The 18,726-nt window shown below is 42.6% G+C and overlaps 1 protein-coding gene and 1 pseudogene across 1 annotated transcript; both read right to left on the bottom strand.

Moving 5' to 3' along the window:
• Window positions 1-543: 543 nt before the first annotated feature.
• On the bottom strand, window positions 544-6,275 carry LOC117702419 (zinc finger and SCAN domain-containing protein 12). The gene is made up of 4 exons (XM_034493590.2): window positions 6,212-6,275; window positions 5,060-5,531; window positions 3,724-3,865; window positions 544-1,806 (listed from the first exon to the last, which is right to left on the bottom strand). The coding sequence occupies exons 2-4, from the start codon at window positions 5,462-5,464 to the stop codon at window positions 905-907; spliced, it is 1,449 nt and encodes a 482-aa protein (XP_034349481.1). The 5' UTR covers window positions 5,465-5,531; window positions 6,212-6,275; the 3' UTR covers window positions 544-904.
• Window positions 6,276-16,654: 10,379 nt separating this feature from the next.
• Window positions 16,655-16,970, bottom strand: LOC117702418 (cytochrome c oxidase subunit 6A1, mitochondrial pseudogene; annotated as a pseudogene).
• Between the last annotated feature and the right edge of the window lie 1,756 nt (window positions 16,971-18,726).

Here is an 18,726-nt window from a genome sequence, read left to right as displayed (position 1 = left end):
TTGAGATGTGCTGTGATAAACAGTATGTATGACCACCTATTTCTACAATATATCTGTACTTAGAGGTATTTTACAGACAATGAGCAGAGTGCTCTGTCAGTGCATTACAAGAACTGGCTAGCATTACTAGACCGTCCTCCTACTCAGTCCACAAGCTATTTCCATCTAATGCCCATCAGCTAAGCACTTAAAACTCTCTAGCAGGCTGGCTTCCAAACTACCTGCACCCTTGCTTCTGCTCACCTGGTTCACCTAAATGTTTTCTTCCTTTTGTCTTTCAGATCTACTCACCATTATTATTTTCAATAAAAATAATTTCAGAAATCTTTCCTGAGCAGCTGTACAAGGAGTCTGTCCTTCAAAGTTTGTGATACTTATTTTCTACTACTTTAATTCTAAAACACACTGAGCATCAACTGCACTGTCCTTCTCTTTAACTATGGTAAACTTCCACATCGCGGGCTAGGTTGTAAATGTTCTAAGAAATCTGGAGTTAGACTTCCTTCTTTCACAGCCCCACAACAAAGGACAGTACACAGAGGGTGCTCATCTAATATTTATGGTCTCAGAGCAGCAAAGGCTGAAGTGTCACCACAAAACATTACAAATACAGTATTTCTCAGCAGCCTACACTCAGATGGCTTCCCTGGAGTCATCACACAGAATTCTTGCTCTTTTGTGACTAGTCTGATGATAAGAGTTGAGTTCTGTGTGAATAATTCCCCACACACAACACTTTTAGGGACCACGTCTACTACAGATTCTCTAGTGCTTACTAAGCTCTGACTCCTATCAGAAGGTCTTGCCACATTCACCACATTTGTAGGACCTTCCTGCAGTGTGGGTTCCCTAGTGATCCATGAGTTCTGACATCTGAATGAAGGCCTTCCCGCCCTCAGCACATCTATAAGATCTCTCCAGTATGAATTTGCTCATGTTCTGTAAGACTTGGTTTTTGACCAAATGCTTTTCCACATACACTGCACTTGTAGGGCTTCTCGCTGGTGTGGTTCCTCTGCTGCTGAGTAGGACCACTTTGAGTGAAGGGCTTCCCCTTGTGATGGGTTTCCTGATGGGTAGCAAGAGATGAGTTATAAACAAAAGCTTTCCCACAATCACTGCATTCATAGGGTTTTGCACCAGTGTGAACTCCTTGGTGCTGAGAAAGTGTGGAACGGCGATTAAAACTTTTATTACACTGAAGACACTGATAAGGTCTGTTTCTTCTGTGGCTCTTGAGATGGTGAAAGAGGCCTGCTTTCTGGCAAAAGGCTTTGCCACATTCATTACAGTGGTAGTGTTTTTCTCCCGAGTGAAGTCTCTGATGTTGGTTAAGAGCTGACCACTGGCCAAAAGCCCTGCCACATTCATTACATTTATATGGTTTCTCCCCAGTGTGTACCACCTTATGTCGAATAAGAACAGTCCTCCATCGGAAAGTTTTCCCACATTCTTCACATTTGTAGGGCCTGTCTCCAGTGTGGACTCTCTTATGCTCTATGAGGCGGGAGTGCTGAGTAAAAGTCTTTCCACACTCATCACACCCATGCACTTTGCGCCCTGGACACATGTTCTGGTGTTCAGCATGGTCTGAGTTCTCAGCTGTTACCCCATTTTCATTACTCAGAGGCTGGCTGTCTTCATGGGAAACACCAGAAGACTCTTCTCCAGGGTCACGAGTTCCTTCACAGGCAAGTGCATCCTTTGCTAATCTGCTAGAGGGATTCTGTTCTGCTTCCACTCCTTCCCAGAGGCCTTGCTTTAGAGTCACATTCCTGGACTCATTTCCAGTGTCAGCACCTGAAACTACAAAAAGCAGCCTGCATGTTACCTATTCCCCAGGTAGTAAATGGCAGCTTACGAAATTAGCAACATAAAAGTATTCAAATGAAAGTTACATAAGATCGAAGAGTTTCTACTACAAACTACAAAACTACATTAGGGTACAAGATATAATGCACTCCAAAAATGTATAAAGAGATAATAAAACAACAGAAAACTGGGAGACGGGAAACTATATGTTTCCAAGAAAGGAGACGCACAGTGCTTACTTATCACAGGAGAGGTACTACTCCATTATCAGGCAAAATGAGTTAAACAGCACATATAATGTTTAAATTGTTTTATTATTTTCTGTTTGAGTGTGCACATGCCATGGCACATGTTTGGAAATCAGAGGACAACTTTTGGAAGTTGGTTTTCTCCTATTGTGGCTTCTGGGGATAAATTCAGGTTGCCAGCTTTGCACAGCACGTACTTAAACCTGCTGAGCCATCTTGCCAGCATAAGGTATAATTGTTCACTCACTGGATTTACCTAATTAGTTTGGTATTATACTGTAGCCACAAAATGGGTATTTCAAACTGCTGATAGGAATTTATCCAAATTGTTAATGGAAAGCAATTTCACAATAACTACTAACATTATACAGTATGTAACTTTCAGCACAACAGAAGTACAGACAAGAATCTATGCTGTTATTTATTGCAACAATATTTGTTATAAGAAAATGCCAAAGACAAATGTCATCAGTAGCAGCTGGCTAACCTGCTTTGTGCTTTGTCTATACTTTTTAAAAAAAAGATTTATTTATGTAAATTTATGATAAATAGATTTATCTATCTATCTATCTATCTATCTATCTATCTATCTATCTATCTATCTATCTATTTATTTATACTGCCGCTCTCTTCACACACACCAGAAGAGGGCATCTGATCCCATTACAGATGGTCAGGAGCCATCTGTTGCTGGAAACTGAATTCAAGACCTCTGGAAGAGCAGTCAGTGCTCTTAACTGCTGAGCCATCTCTCCAGCCCCTTGTCTATACTTTTTAATGTTAATCGGCTGTTAAGAAATTGAAAGTGCAAAAAGTCTACCATCTTAATGTGAAAGAAATTGTTTACTATAAAAAATCTTCACATCTTAATGTGAAATTTTCACATCTTAATGTGAAAGAAAATGTTTACTATAAAAAAATCTCAGAAGGACACATAAAAAATTTTAAAAGTGACAATTAACTTCAGAATTGCGGGGGAGACTAGATGAATTAAATGGCACAGAAATCCTTCACTGGATAATTTTTATAAATCCTTTTATACCTTAGAACAGTTTACCTATTAAAAAATTAGAAACCAGAGTTAGCAGAAATGAGGAAGGCAGCGAGTCCCCATCTGTTCACCACCTCTACCATTACTATCATGGTCATTTTACTGTCCTTCAGTAAGGTAAATACTTCTTCTCAGACTACTAGGGAGTTACAGACATCATGTAACAAAAACTTATTTACTACAAGAACTAAGGATATAGTCCAAGGGGAAGACAGAAATACTGTTTAATATATCCAAGTGTACAATTAGCAGAGAGGTCAGAATAAGGGATTGTAATTACTAGAAGAATGAAATTAAGTAAACCTAAACAGAATAAAGCCAGAATTTAGAAAACTACTAATTTTCTAAGAAAAAGGGGGCTGTGGATGCACCTTAGAGAGATACAGTACTTGTCTGGCATGCATGAGGTTCTGGGTTTAAAGGAAGAAAGGGGGTGGAGGGTTATGGATAACTAAAGGGTGACAAACACATGGATGTTGACACATAAAAGTTAACACATGAGCATCAGATTTCTGGACAGCCCTCCCAATTTTAATGAGAAACAATGGGAAGCCCCAAGGAGCCCTGGGGTCCTGTTAGCTCTGCTTCCCCTTCTTTTCCTTCCTTCTTTACCTTGTTCCTCCTGGGCTTCACGGTCTGCAGGTCCACACCCTGCCTTGGCTTTGACAAACTGAAGGGACACACTGGGTTTCTGCTCTGCTGCTAAAGGCTTCGTCTCCTGTAACATTTCCTGTTCTTCAGTTTGGACCGAGGCCTGAGAGAAATGAGAGAAGCACTCTAACAACAGCAAACAAGAGTACAGTGTTCAGAGTCACCTCCCTGCTTAAGCCTGAATGACTTTTTTCACAGCAATCAGCCTGTGTTGAGCTCACTCACTTTTTAAGGTCATTTGAAAATGTCACCCTCTCATTTTCCCTGATACTGCTAAATTTTGCTAATTGTTCTGTTATTTTTACATATTTGCCTAGTGCTCAAAGAATGGAGTATAGGAAAGAGGTGAAAGGAGAGATGGAAAGAAAGCAGAGAGGAGGAAGAAGGAAGGGGCTGGAGAACGGCTCAATAGTTAAGAACACTTGCTGCACTTCAGAGGACTAGGATGTAGGGTTCCCAACATCCACACTGGGCGATTTCCAACTGTCTGTGTCTCTAGTTAATAGGTATAACTTCCTAAAATGATTTCCATTAATTCTACTTTTGACCTACAGGCCTACCTCACCACCATGTAGAATTTACCCAATATAGCAACCAGAGTGATTATTTTACAATTTACTTTGTATTTCTCTTCGGCTCAAAGCTAGACACTGACTTTCCATCTGCCAAAATCTAAAATCGTTATAATGGTCTCTAAGTCTGTATATGATATAATTTCTTTAATTCTTGCATCTTCTCTACAAACTCACCTCTACCCTGGGCATACTGCAGCACTTGAGGCCTGTGAGGCCGATATCTCCTCTGCTGTGACCTTCACGTCCTTTACTGCCCTTTCTCTATTGCTTCTGGCATGTTTATCAACATCTAACTCCTCACACATTTATGAAACCTCTTTTCTTCTATGTCTTCTCACTAGAGTAGAATCTACATAGTAACTTGTATATAGTGTTCGCTGGTACATTGTGGCAGGATATCTTCTTGCTACATTGTATTTGCAGTGGAGCTCAGTGATTGGGCAGTAGGAGAGAAGGTGGAGCTGGGAGAAGGAAAGAGAAGGAGAATAAAGGAGGAGAGGTAGCAACCATGGAGGAGGACTAATGGGTCGAAAGCAGTCCTGGGCAGCAATTTCTATCAAAAGGTTAGATATTGGGTAACAATTCTAATTGTGGGGGCATCCCCAAATTCCCATGAAACTCAAGTCCCCTTTGGATCTACCTAAATGTCAATATACTTCACTTTGGCCTACAAATTCAGGATTGAGTTTAGGAAACAGAACCTACGTTTTTTTTTTCCTTACCTGGTATCCTAGTTCATCAAGCTCTCTCTCTAAATCCTCCAGCACAGTCACCACCTCCTCCACACTCTCGGGATTCTGCTCCTGCACCCAGGCCTGCAGCTCCCCTGGCAGGATGGTCAGGAACTGCTCCAGCACCAGCAGCTCCAGGATCTGCTCTTTGCTGTTCAAGTCTGGTCGCAGCCACTGACGGCAAAGTTCCCTGAGTCGGCTCAAAGCCTCCCGGGGTCCAGATGTTTCCTGGTAGCAAAACTCTCTGAAGTATTTTCGGAAGACATCTCTATTATAAGTGGTGTTGTGTAGGTTCCTATCTTGTCTGGTGGTATACTTACACTCTTCTTCCATTTTTATTGCCAAAAGTCCATCCTGGTTCTTACAGATCTTGGTATCACTAGTAGATGCCATCATAGCTATATAAAAGACTTATCAGTGTTTCAAGTAATAACTCCTTGGTAAATTTTCTTACCGAGTACACCTAAGGGATAAGTCATCATTACAAACGCAAACTACAATTAGCAGATACCGAATATTCTAAGATTTAAGCAGGAGAGTTGAAAGACTCCCCTCAGGTTAATGCTCTGTATTGACAGGAAGTACATGGACTTTCACAAAAATCGACAAAAGTGAAAAAGATGTCAAATAGTTTCAGGACTTCAGGGAGTAAAGTTTAGTAAGAAACTTACCTCCACTTACTCCTAGAGTAAACCACAACTAACTAAAATAAAACAAAAAATTTTAGAATGAGCAGATGGTGTTGGGGAAGGGCAAGCGCTGCCTACACTGTGAGACGTTCAGTAACAGTACCACAAAATATAACAAGAGTTATAAGAGTACAAGAATAGGGTACTCCTGCCTTGCTGCTTTTGAAATTTTTCTGCATACCTGATACAAATCATATATACACAGTACAGTCTCACGAACTGGCTTTAGCCGGGACGTAATCATTCATAAAGGTTAAAAGTTGGAGAGATCACTCTGTTTTTCTCCTGCCTCTCCAGTTCTGTGATTCTAAACCTAACAAGTTCTGCAGCGTCTCGGCCAGCTCTGCGCCCCATAGGCACCAGGCCTTTCCCCCGGTTCCAACCGTCTTTCTAAGACCAGCAGTCTAGGTAGCAGCGAGCACCCTCCCCCAGCCTGGAGCTAGAGCTCGCTCACCGAGTGGCTCCTGCACAGAGAAGGGAATCCAGCCCGCCCAGGAACCGGAAGCCAGGAACGAGGATTGTCACAAAGGCCGGAAGCGGTGGAGCCGGGTTACTCCCAGAGCCACTCTAGGGAGCCACGGAGTTCTACTCAGTGGTTTGTCCTTAAACCTGCGAAAGAAGTTGGGGTTTTCTGTCTGAGCGGACTGAGCCAATCAGGAGGTAGAGCATTCCCGTCCTTGTCTGGTTTCGCGTTTGTGTTTCAGTATCTCTAAGATTAGTGATGCCTCAAAGAGACATTCTCCCGGATCCTTTCAAACCCAGCTATGCTGCCCCATTGTGGACAATGTCCTCAAACCCAGCCTGTGGAGTTTTGACGACCTTGTCAATAATTCTCAGGTGTCCTTATTTTATGCTGATAATATGATCATAAATTTGGAAAGCCAGAACGGTCAATGGGAAAAATATATTAAAAGGTTAATTTAGCAAGTTAACAGGGTATTATGAACACTAAAATCAGCCTTCATAAGTACAGTTGTGAATGAAAGGGCCACCGCTACAAAAGCAACAGCAAAACTATACACGCTCAAGAGATGTGCCACAGTTACTTGGAGCCAAGTTTAAAACACTCTTTAAAAGCCAAATATGAACGTAAATAGGAAGCAATGCGCTTTCTTGGGTAGAAAAACTCAACATAGTCAGTACTTCTTAAATGTTTACAACTATGGTATCCCAATAAACACAACTATTTTTCTAGAATTAAAATTGTATCTATATAGATAGATAGATAGATAGATATTTTTTAATTTGAAAAGAGAGTCCAAAAAAAAAAAAAAAAACCGCCCTGAAAAACAATAATGATTAACAGACTTACCATATACTAGAACATTCTGTGTTCTAGAAGTGAAAAAAAAAGTCTCATCCTGTTCTTAGGGAGCTAATGTACATGGAGAGGATAACCAAAAACCAAGCACAAACTCCCAAAGACAGTAATAATTTATTAAGCAAAATATATGCGGACTGTGGCTTAGGAACATTGATTTAGTTAACCAGAACAAAAGAAAGTAGTAAATAAAAACAACTTTAAAAAAAACAGTTGGTGGAAATGTAAGTTAGGTGGGTTATAACTGTCTGAAAAAGTCTTAGCCTTTTGATCGGTGAAACCAAGTAATCTGTTAGTATATTTCAAAGGGATTTACCTAATAAGCAGAAGGACATTAAGGCAGACACATGGGCGGGCAATGAATGAATGGTTATAAAGAGAGCTAAATGTAACAAAAGGCAATTTGTCTCTGGACCTGTAACTTTAAAAACTCTCCACAAGTGCCTAAGTTCTAATCATTCAATCAGTCTTGTAGATCTAACACAAATGTGGCTGTTTTTTTCCTTAGGAACATCAATTCATACCAGGTAGATATTAGCAGGTCTAGATGGCATTAGGCACGGGATCCCCTTCCCCCTCATACTCAAGAACTGAAACAGTAAGACTCCGGTTACTGGTCAAAAGAATAATATCTAAGTCACATTTCAGAGGCTATAAATATAACATTGTTAATAAATGAATATGTAAGCTCTATCAGATAACTAGCCAGAGGCTTTCTGGTAAAGAAGAAGCATTGTCCCTTCTTCATTAGACTGGGTCTGTCATTTACATGAATGGGAAAACAGCCCTCCGGGAAAGGGGTGTCAGATTCTACTACATTCTGTGCATTGGTAGTGTTTCTCCAGTGTGAAGTCTCTGGCACTGAAACAGGCCTGACCACTGGGTGAAAGGTCCTTCCACACGCTGCCTGCCTGTGTGTGTTCTCTGGTGCTCAATGAGAATGCAACTCTAAGTGAAGCCTTTTCCACAGATTTAGGATCTTTATGTAGCACCGTGAAAGGCAGCTTGGTTCCTGATTGAGCTAAGACTAGATACCCTGGTGACCCTACAGGGAAGACAGATGTTTCACCTGGTTCCTGAAGAGCCCCATACTCGAGAGACCCTTCCTCAAGCCTCTGGAATCGCGACCACCCAAAGATCACAAGAAACCATACCTGGATGCAATCAGCAGAGGTTTATTAGGGAAAGAGCTGGCAGCCAGCGGTCTGACCAGGTACTCGCGCTGGAGTCAAGGTCCGACCCCCTCGGCCAGTCCTTGGAGGGTTTTAAAGGGAAAAACCACAAACCAGGGGAGTGGGATGGGGTTGTTAAAGATACAAAACATGAAAACAGTGGAACAATTCAGAGGTATTCACTCTAAATGATTAGTGTCATGTGGAAATCGCCCTGCATTCTTCTCAAAAATGTGGTTTTTACCATGCCATTGTGCCCTATCCGGCCATTTCAGATTGCTATCTTTACTTTTTCCGGCTATAGGGCTAGGGCCCCACCTAGGTGGTAGCATCTTTATCTGTAATCAGGAATGCCTTCCTGCCTTGGGCGAGGCTTGAGGAATGTAATCCAGCAAGTGTCCTTCACCTGGAATGTGAAGGCCTGAAATCTTATTTTCAGTTCTGTAAGGCAAAAAATCTACACATATTTCATAAAATGGCCTTTATAATTTTTCACTCTACATTCCTCACTTTTTCCGATTTGGCTATGTTTTTAATCATAAAAACTCAATTATTAATAAGTCTATTCTCACCCCACTTTTTCCGATTAGGATCTTTAGAAAAGTTTAAACTCCAGTGTCATCATAATTACCATTTTCTTGACCCAAAGTCTTATATTGGTGGCGCAACACAAAAAGCTGAACAGCATTTATCCTTTCTCTAACAAAAGTTACTAATCTATTTTAAATGTAGGGGCCTATGGTTAAGAGCAAAAGTAAAATCACAAGGGGTCCAGCAAGGGAGGATTGAACCAACTCTCGAATCAAAGTTGCGGTGCATCTCTATCTTGTCTCTGGTCTAACTTTTTTTTTCTGAATTTACTCTCTGGTCACTCTTGAATGGTCTACATAATAGTAACATTTTTTCTTAGAGCAGCACACAGATTTTCTCCTTTAAGAAACAGCAAGTCTAGTAACAACTTAACTTTGTTACTGACTGTTCTAGGGCTCTCAAATCCACATCAGTGGCAGCTCTCAGCTGATGAAAGTACTGAGGTGTCTGTATCAATGTAGTTACACCTGTCTCTATACCTATGGCCACTCCTAGTCACAATGTAACAGCTAGAGTCAAGGAAAATAGGCTGTCTGCAGAATCATCTAGGGTGTATCTCAAACTCAGTTCAAGAGCACCTGCAGGATCTAGCTGGACAAGTACACAATAATCTTTGTTTTCATCAAAGATAGCAGTGGAAACACATGGTGTTAACCCGGAGCTGTAAGTCTACCATTTATCAATTTTAGGCACTAGGTATCTGTTAGCAGGGGTTCTTGGGCTCTATTCTATTGACTAGGGGTTTCAAAACATTTCCTTTTCTTTGTAGCACACTTTCAAAGTTGTCTTCTGACTTTTCCACATTTTGTGGCACATAGCTGTCTACATATACATAAAATCACATATATAATAAAGAGAAATTGCAAAAGGAACAAATCTATATAACTCTAGATTCACATTTCAACTTCAATCTTGTAATCACAAGCTGTCATTTAACCTTGGGTGTACGCACACTAAGTCCCACCCTCCAAGGCAGCATTTTCCCTGTGCCTCTGGGGTGGTCTCAGGAGTCAAAGCCTGCTGCTTCTTTAGCCTTGTAGAATAGCAGAAGACCTGGAGCCAAAGAGTAGGGGGTTGTTCAGGCATCTGGATCTTCTCCAGTTGGCATCAGTCACAGGTGGTGATGGTGAACTTCAAGGAGGTCGGATGGTCCACAGCACCAGGAACAGTCTTTTAGTAGCCTGAAAAATCATTTCTCACACAAAATGGGCATTCTGGGTATGGAGCAAGAACAAGGGACACTCTAGCCAGCGCCAGTTCCCAAGGGTAGTTTAATTTTAGGGTCCTGTATATTCTCTCTACCTGTCCTGAGCTTCGGAGACAATATAAACAGTGGATCTTCTAATATCTCTGACAATTCCTGACTTACCTTAAAACTGCTATCTGATCTAATTACCTAGGACACTTGAAACCTCGAGAAGGTCCCTATTCTAGGCTGTTTTCTCCTAGGTATTTCTTATCTATTCTAAGTCTTATTATTTCTCTGGCTTAGAACCTAAGGTCCCTTATACGCTTTAAGTCTCTTAGCTGCTTGGTTGCACTCATATCTTAAGAGTCCATCTGTGTATTTAGCCTGGTAAATCCTTTGCTTTCTGGGGAGTATAGTTCTCCCTTCTTGTGTGCGCCATTGTCTCTTTTTCTCTAGGTAGTATCTGGCAGGATGGCTAGCAATCTGAGTTCTTTTTCTTACTCTGTGCTTTAAGTGAGGCCATCTCTTAGGCCCACAACTGGAACAGGCTGCCGTATCAAGACACTTGATCTGTCCGGTTATTGCCTCAGGCCACTGAGTCTCCTCCCTTTTGGTGTCCTGGGCAACGAGTACTCACAGTTGCTGGCTTCATCAGGGTTTCCTCTCTTGGCATATAGCCTTGCAGGCATGGACTGTGGCAAAAGCATACCTGTTGTCCATGCAGATGTTGGTCTTCTTGTCAGCCCCAAGTTCCAAGGTTGTTCTCTGCACCGATGATCTCAGGGGTGGGGAGTCAGTCCAGATGGCATGTGTCCACCACAGTAGCGCTGGCTTGTCTCTGACCAGCATGGAGAAAACTGCTCCCGTCTGTAAAGCACGTTACCTCGGCTCCCGGCTGGAGTCAGTAGGAGGAGCCTTTCCTCTACCCGTGAGTTCTTGTCAGTTAGTTGCAGCCTGTCTGGGCCCCAATCCTGGGGAGTAAGTCTCAACCCGACAGAGGGTAGGAACAGTCTAGGATGACCATAAATGAATGGGATACCCAGCCCATCTCTTAGTCCACCATTTTCGGGTAGTCCATGAATACCTTTTGACCCATTGGCCTGGAGGAAGCCCCTGTGTCTATCAAAGGTTGGGTGGCTCCTTTACTTGCAATGCGCATATTGGTCTTTTTCAAAGAGTTTTATCTCTCTTTGATTGGAATCCCTTTTTTCTGCTTTCTGTAAATTCTTTCCTGTCACCTTTCTCTTTCTTCACCTCTCTCTAGTCTCCTCTATTCCTCTCTATTCCTGTGGACTCACAACAACTTATCTCTATTCTTCTTCTCTACTCTTTTCTTCTAGACTTACACTAAACCTTCTCTATTCCTCTTCTCTATTCCTTTCTTTTAAATCTTCTCTCACTTGCTATTACCATCAATCATTTTAATATGTAGTATACTTCCTAAATCTTTCAATGACTTATCTTGTAGTCTCTGTAGCCTCTGGAGCCTTGTCTACACTGACAGAATGTCTCTATGAGCTAGTCTAGAAAGGCTGTGGGTAACTTATCTGATCTCTGCTTAACCTCATGTGTCCTGATCAAACTTAGTGGGGTCTCATATAACCCTCTCTCTCAAGACCTATCAGCGGAATCTGGCGTGGGCCTTAGGGTGTCCCTTACCTTCTGTCACATGGAGGTCTCAGTCACATCTGCTCTAAATTGACCTGCTGCTGACCACGGCCTGATCAATTGACGGGGTCCCCAATCTGAAGACCAGAACCTGCAAAGGTCTTGTGAAAGCAAAGCTTTTACCTTATTTATTGCTTTGAACTCTGTGTAGGTAGACTGATGCATTTGTGAGGCTGCATGACTGCTGTTCACATCACACTAGAAACCACAACCTAATTCAGTCTGTAAACCTTGTCCACAGGTGTAATGTGAGCTCACCTCTGAAGCTCTAAGAAAGAAATCAAATCAGAACAAATAGCTTTATCTATAGCATTTCACAGTAAGGACTATTACGATGTTGAAGGTTCATACAGTTATTAACAATTTTTAAAAGGCAACTTGAGTTACATTTGACACTTATTTGAATTTAACTTTTAACAAAATAGAAACTTTGGTCATAGTTCTATAAAAACCTTTTGAAGAGTTATTTCTGATTACAACAAGAACAATAAAGTAAACATTCTTATGTCTAACATAAGAGCACAAGTCTTCACCACTTCTTTAATTTTATCTTGTCAGAACTCTCATCTTTAAACCAAATCTTAATGAAAATCTCATACAAATAATGAAATTGTCTCAAACAGTAATGGCTAAAAAATTCATCAAAACTGAAGGAGATATATATATATATATATATTCCTGACTCATATATATATATATATTCCTGACTCATATATATATATTTCTGACTCAGGGCAGCCTATAACTTTTAAGCTGTAATTTTAGAAAAAAGCACTCCTTTACTTATAAAACTGGGAAAAATCATTATCAACTTCCTTATTACAGAAGCTAAAAAAACTGCTGGCCCCTTTTTTTTTGCTTTCTGCTGGTGTCCTTCTCCTAGCCACAGAGCAGGGCGAATTATCAGTTTTTCTTGTGTAAATCAAGACTGCCTCACAAGTAAGTTTTAAACTAAATTAAGTAAGCAGTTTTAACCAGTTCTTGTGAACAATCTTGCTGCGGCTGTTTGTCTAGCTGTCCTGGCTCCACTGCCAGGTTTTTTTCTTTTTTCTTTTATCACCTGGGTTCTCATCTATCTTCATAGGCGGCAGGTGGAAAACCGCCATTTGTTGCACTAGTGACCTCAAGGTACCCAGTACAGCCAGGAATACCAAACTAGGTAGCTGTTGCACGCTGTTGCTGTGCTGGGGAACCACGAGTTGTAGCCCGCCAAGTGGGGGCTGGGTGAGCGGGCTGGGTGAGGGCACCCTCCATGTGCTGTTACCTGAAGCATACCCTACATGCGGTAGGCGGGCTGTAGGAACACGAACCGCGAGCACGAACCGAGGTAGCTGCCCCTTATTAAAGGACCTGCCCGCCTTTCTGCAGTTGTATTCTTGTACCGGCGGCTTCATTTCTCTCTCTGCCGGCAATCATGTTACCTATTTTTAACTCAAGATGTTTAACACAGTAGATTAACAGCTAACACACAGATGATTTGCCAAGAAAAGACACACACATATAAAAAAAACAACACAAATAACTCACCCCTCTCACGTGTAGTACATAAAACACAGCTCACCCCTGCCACGGGTGGCACAAATAACACTTAACTACATTTGGTCACGACCCCAGATGGAGAAGGATTCCACGTCTTCTCCCAAGTAGGAGCGCTCAGTCTCTTGAAACCTGACAGTCAGATCCCCTGACCTTCTGGAAGTCCTCTCGCCTTCCAAGTAAGACTCCAATAACCAGACAACGCGGTCAGTCTTCACAGATTCAGATTTAACAGATTCAGACAACTTGGTCAGCCTATGCTGGACCAAGTCTAACAGATTTCTAACATACCAGCAATGAACAACCCAAAAATAGACACACTGCCATGAGAGCACAACTACCACGGTGGCCATTTCTGACCTTTTCTCTCTAGTTTTCATTGTTAACACACAAAAAGACTAACAAAAAAACCCGTCTCAATCGCCAGTGCCAGCCAAGAGGGATTCCACATCCTCTCCGGCACCTAGATGCAAACCTGTGCCAGCCTAGAGGGATTCCACGTCCTCCCCGGCACCTAGATGAACCCCCAAACGTCTCTGGGGGTGCAGCAGCTAGTGACTCTCCAGCACGTCTGCTAATCACTCATTTGTCTCCTCTCGAAACAAAAATGGTTTACTGCCCCTCACGAGACAGAAACAGCTGCCAGTCCAAACCGAAGTGCACTTTTCAGAAACCAAATAATTCAGACAGACGGGCACAAACAACTCAGAAACCAAATAACTTAAACAAACCTAGACAAAACAGCACACGATTTAGGCAACCCTAGCACACGAGAAATCAGACGATTTAGACAAAAGGTCACACAACAACCAGACAGAAAAAAACCGCGGTGTCCCTTTACCTCCCAGCGTGGTTCTTGGATTAAGGTGGTCGCATATCCCGGACGAGCCCCCAAATGAAGAGCCCCATACTCAAGAGACCCTTCCTCAAGCCTCTGGAATCGCGACCACCCAAAGATCACAAGAAACCATACCTGGATGCAATCAGCAGAGGTTTATTAGGGAAAGAGCTGGCAGCCAGCGGTCTGACCAGGTACTCGCGCTGGAGTCAAGGTCCGACCCCCTCGGCCAGTCCTTGGAGGGTTTTAAAGGGAAAAACCACAAACCAGGGGAGTGGGATGGGGTTGTTAAAGATACAAAACATGAAAACAGTGGAACAATTCAGAGGTATTCACTCTAAATGATTAGTGTCATGTGGAAATCGCCCTGCATTCTTCCCAAAAATGTGGTTTTTACCATGCCATTGTGCCCTATCCGGCCATTTCAGATTGCTATCTTTACTTTTTCCGGCTATAGGGCTAGGGCCCCACCTAGGTGGTAGCATCTTTATCTGTAATCAGGAATGCCTTCCTGCCTTGGGCGAGGCTTGAGGAATGTAATCCAGCAAGTGTCCTTCACCTGGAATGTGAAGGCCTGAAATCTTATTTTCAGTTCTGTAAGGCAAAAAATCTACACATATTTCATAAAATGGCCTTTATAATTTTTCACTCTACAGTTCCCAGACACCAACACCAAGCTCCTGGCACAAGGCTACAGCCCTCCATAGATTTGTGGTCATCATTCATGTAAGGGCAACACCCTAAGCCCCTCCACAGGGAGAAGACATGACCCGTGGTCACATAGACTCAAGACAGATCTCCATTTTAATGAAGTACCTAAAGGCCTGGAGGACTTAGCCAATAAACTCTCCTTCCTGGACATGCCTCCCTGCAAAAGGTATTTAACCTCAGGCCCGCCCTGAGAAGTGGGGTACAGTTTTACTCATCCACTTTCCGCCATGATAATAAATGCCTTAAAACCATGGACTACCTCTTCTCATTGGGATCCGCCATGGGAGCCATGGAGCAGACCTTCACTTACAGAGCGGCCATCTAATCTCCCGTAGAAGGCCTCTCTGTGCTCCCAGTCATGACCAAGCCAAGTCAAGCCCAAGCCAGCAACCAGCCAACAAACCAAGGACTCTTCCCCCCACAGGACCAGCCCGAGCTCCCCTCTTCCCCCCACCCCCCGTAGGCCCCAGGCTAGATCCATCCCTTGGACCCCCACACAGTTCTCAGCTCTTCTGCAGCATCCAGCAGTGCCCGGAAGCCTGAGAACCAGACAGCTCCTGCCCCGTCGCAGGCCTGAGGACCCCACCCCCAACTGTATTGCACCTCAGACTGCACTCCCCCACCCCCACCCCCGACCCCAGCAGTGTCCCCAAGGCTTCTCTACAGCCTGATACTGAAAGCAGCGTTGAAACATTCATGGTCAGCAAAGACCACCAACAATTTGTTAAATTTAGTCATAATAAAATATTAAGTCCCTACAGGGGCAGGGTGACCAAAAATAAAGGCATGCAAGGGCGTGCCCAGACAAGTCCAAACAAGCCCAAGTGAGTAATGGGCTATCTGGTGTTTACCTCTCTCTCCCTCCCTTTCTGGAAGGTCCTAGGTGCTGCAAGTTCTGCCAGTTCTGCAAGTTGCTGATGTTTGAAATATCCAATCATGTGTAGCCGCGAGAAAGTGCAACCAATCATATGTAACCGCGCCAAATTTTCCCGCTCTCCCCAACCCCTACCGATAAATATCCCAGGTTTCCTGGGTCCAGGGTCAGAATCTCTATCTCCTGTGTGAGATATGTTCCGGCCCAAGGGCCCTCGTCATTAAACCTCCTCTGCAATTGCATCAAGATGGTTTCTCGTGTGTCTTTGGGTTCGTGCAGGTCCGGACTTGGGTGAGGGTCCTCGTTTGGGGGTCTTTCAATACCAGCAAAAGCCATGTGGCAGAGCAGATACAGGACCCCACTAACTCTACATCTTTCTACTGATGAACTCAACTACTGCTTTTCCAATCTGCCCTCATGGTCACAATTGTCTCCACATCCAGGGGCCTGAGTAGCATCATCATTCTGAATTCCAGATGATTCTACAAGAGATTTCATTTCTTTAGAAATCTCCTTCTTTGAGGCTTAATCTTCACCCCAAGTCCCATTCTCAACACTGGAATAACAAGTGAGGAAAACTAGCGTTATTTTTCTAAAAGGGAGGGGACCAGTGTTTCTCGTACATCAGCAATGTTGAGGTTAGGAAGTGGCTCAGCCATTGAACTGTTTAAGGTATATCCAAATATAAAGGATGTATGTGGGGGGAGGGGGGATGTCTTTTATTTGGGAAGCCAGAACATTGGGGCAGGTAGCGAGGAATGTGCACTCGCTGCCAATGGGATCAACTCCAGTAACCTTTTTCCCCCCCTAAGTTTAAATTATTTATTTAAGCCATTTCCTCTTACAAGCAAAGGAATGGAAGATCAGAGTAATGTCACCATCTGAGAGAAGGAAAGACAAGCTTAGCATCCAATGGGCTTTCATGGTCCACACACAGAGTAAGGGTCCAAATCAGTGCTGTGGTCCCTTGTTGCCTGGGGGAATGTCCAGGTTTTCTTTACTCATCTTCATAACCGGTTGGAAGTAGGTTTACCTGAGGGTTGTGGAAGAGGGTATGGTTACCGTCTCCCCAGGGGAAGGCCTTGGTCCTGATGCAGAGTTGGACAAACGTGGGTCTCTTGTGCTCTTCATGTTCCGACTTCAGGAAAACGTTGAGCATGCTCACTCCCACCCTGGGCAGCCACAAAGTAGGTGAGGGTCTTCCACATATGAGCTGAACATTCCTCGCAATGGGCGCCACTCGACATGAACCACCCCATCTGTGGGAGTGCACGGTCAAGCAGCCAAGGTGCACATAACACCGTGGATGCCATCTTGGAACTACCTTCAATAACCTTTATCGGGTTCAACAACACAGGCTTTAGATCCGGAATTGTGGCCATGAAAGGCTTAGATCCAGGCATGATAGTACATGTCTTTAATCCCAGGAGACAGAAGCAAGCATTTCTCTGAGTTCAAACCCAGACTGGTACAGAACAAGTTAAGAGTGGTGGTATGAGCCTTTAATCCCAGCATTTAGGAGTCAGAGCCTTGCAAATCTCTGAGTTCAGGGTCAACTTACATCTTGTTCTGAAGCCAAACAGGAGTAAACTATCTTCAGGCAGCTAGGAGTCTCAAAGCCCACCCCCACAGTGACACAAGTCCTCCAACGAGGTCACACCTACTCCAACAAAGTCACACCTCCTATTAGTGCCACTGCCTGGCCAAAGCCTATTCAACCCACCACAGCCTCCATAAGATCAGGTTGTTAGCAAGCCTGTGAAGGATTTTATTAATTACTTATAAAAGGTTGAGAACCCAGACCGTTGTGGGTGATGCCACCCCTGGGCTGGTGGTCCTGTGTCCTATAAGGAAGCAAGCTGAGCAAGCCAGGAAGAAGAAGCCAGTTAGCAGCACCCCTCCAAGGCCTTGCATCAGCTCCTGCCTTCAGGCTCCTGTTCTGTTTGAACTTCTGTTCTGACTTTTTTCAGTGATGGACTATGATGTGGAAGTGTAAGCTTAATAAACTCTTTCCTCCCTGAGTAGCTTTGATGGTGTCTCATCACAGCATTGGTAACCCTAAGATATGTACCAAATGTTACTAACAGTGATTGAGAGAAACAAGAAACCAGACCTGTTAAGCAGTCATGATTTTATAGTCCTTGTAAGCAATAATCAGATATTACTCTTTACTTTAGTGGTTAAAAACAGAAATGGAACTTTTTAAAGAATCACTGTAGTAGTATTGTAAATTTCATTCTTATTAGCAGTATACTAGTATTGCTTAGTTTGTAAACCTTGCTAATTGTAGTACAGGATACCTTGGACACTAATTTGATTAAGAGACATCAGTACTCAAAGTATAAAACACCATGAATGTTGTTATTAGAGATTGATGCATTTCATATATATTTGAATAAAAACAATTAACTAAAACCTACAAGCGTCTCTAACTTGAGTAAATGGGGTTGAAGTTATTTTGTTTGTTTAACATCTGATCCCAAAATGGAATTTATTTGGGAATATTTAAAAACTAGCATTGGGGAGCTGGAGAGCTAGCTCATTGGTTAACAGCACTTGTTGCTCTTCCAGAAGACCCCAGATTTGATTTCCAGAATACATGTGGCACTGAACAGACATCTGTAATCTCAGTTCCAGAGGATTCCAGCTCTCTGCTGTGGTCGATGCGTGAATGTAGTACACAGACACACATGCAGGCAAAATATCCATGTACATAAAATAAAAATAGATAAATTTTTATAAAAATGTAACCAGATTTTAAAATTCAAATTATATTGAATAATGGCAAAACCCTTTTTTTAAACAAAGACTGAAAATGCTTGAATTTTATAAACATAAAAATTAGTTTTAAGTAATATAGGACTTCTGAATAAATAGTCACAATGAAAAACCATGAGTAATAAGAAGACATATTATACTCATTACAACTCTATTACAGCCCAAATTAGCATGGTTTTTATAATGCTTAAGAATATGCCAAGTCAAATGTTATTAAGTATCATAAAAAATTTTTAAATCTAACTATAAATGAATTTATAAGACATAAAAGTTTAGAGAAACATTCAATTA

This window comes from Arvicanthis niloticus, unplaced genomic scaffold, assembly GCF_011762505.2.
Source record: "Arvicanthis niloticus isolate mArvNil1 unplaced genomic scaffold, mArvNil1.pat.X pat_scaffold_787_arrow_ctg1, whole genome shotgun sequence".
Classification (NCBI taxonomy): Eukaryota; Metazoa; Chordata; class Mammalia; order Rodentia; family Muridae; genus Arvicanthis; species Arvicanthis niloticus.
The sequence above is the reverse complement of the archived record's forward strand: the minus strand, read 5'-3'. Positions and strand labels throughout refer to the sequence as shown.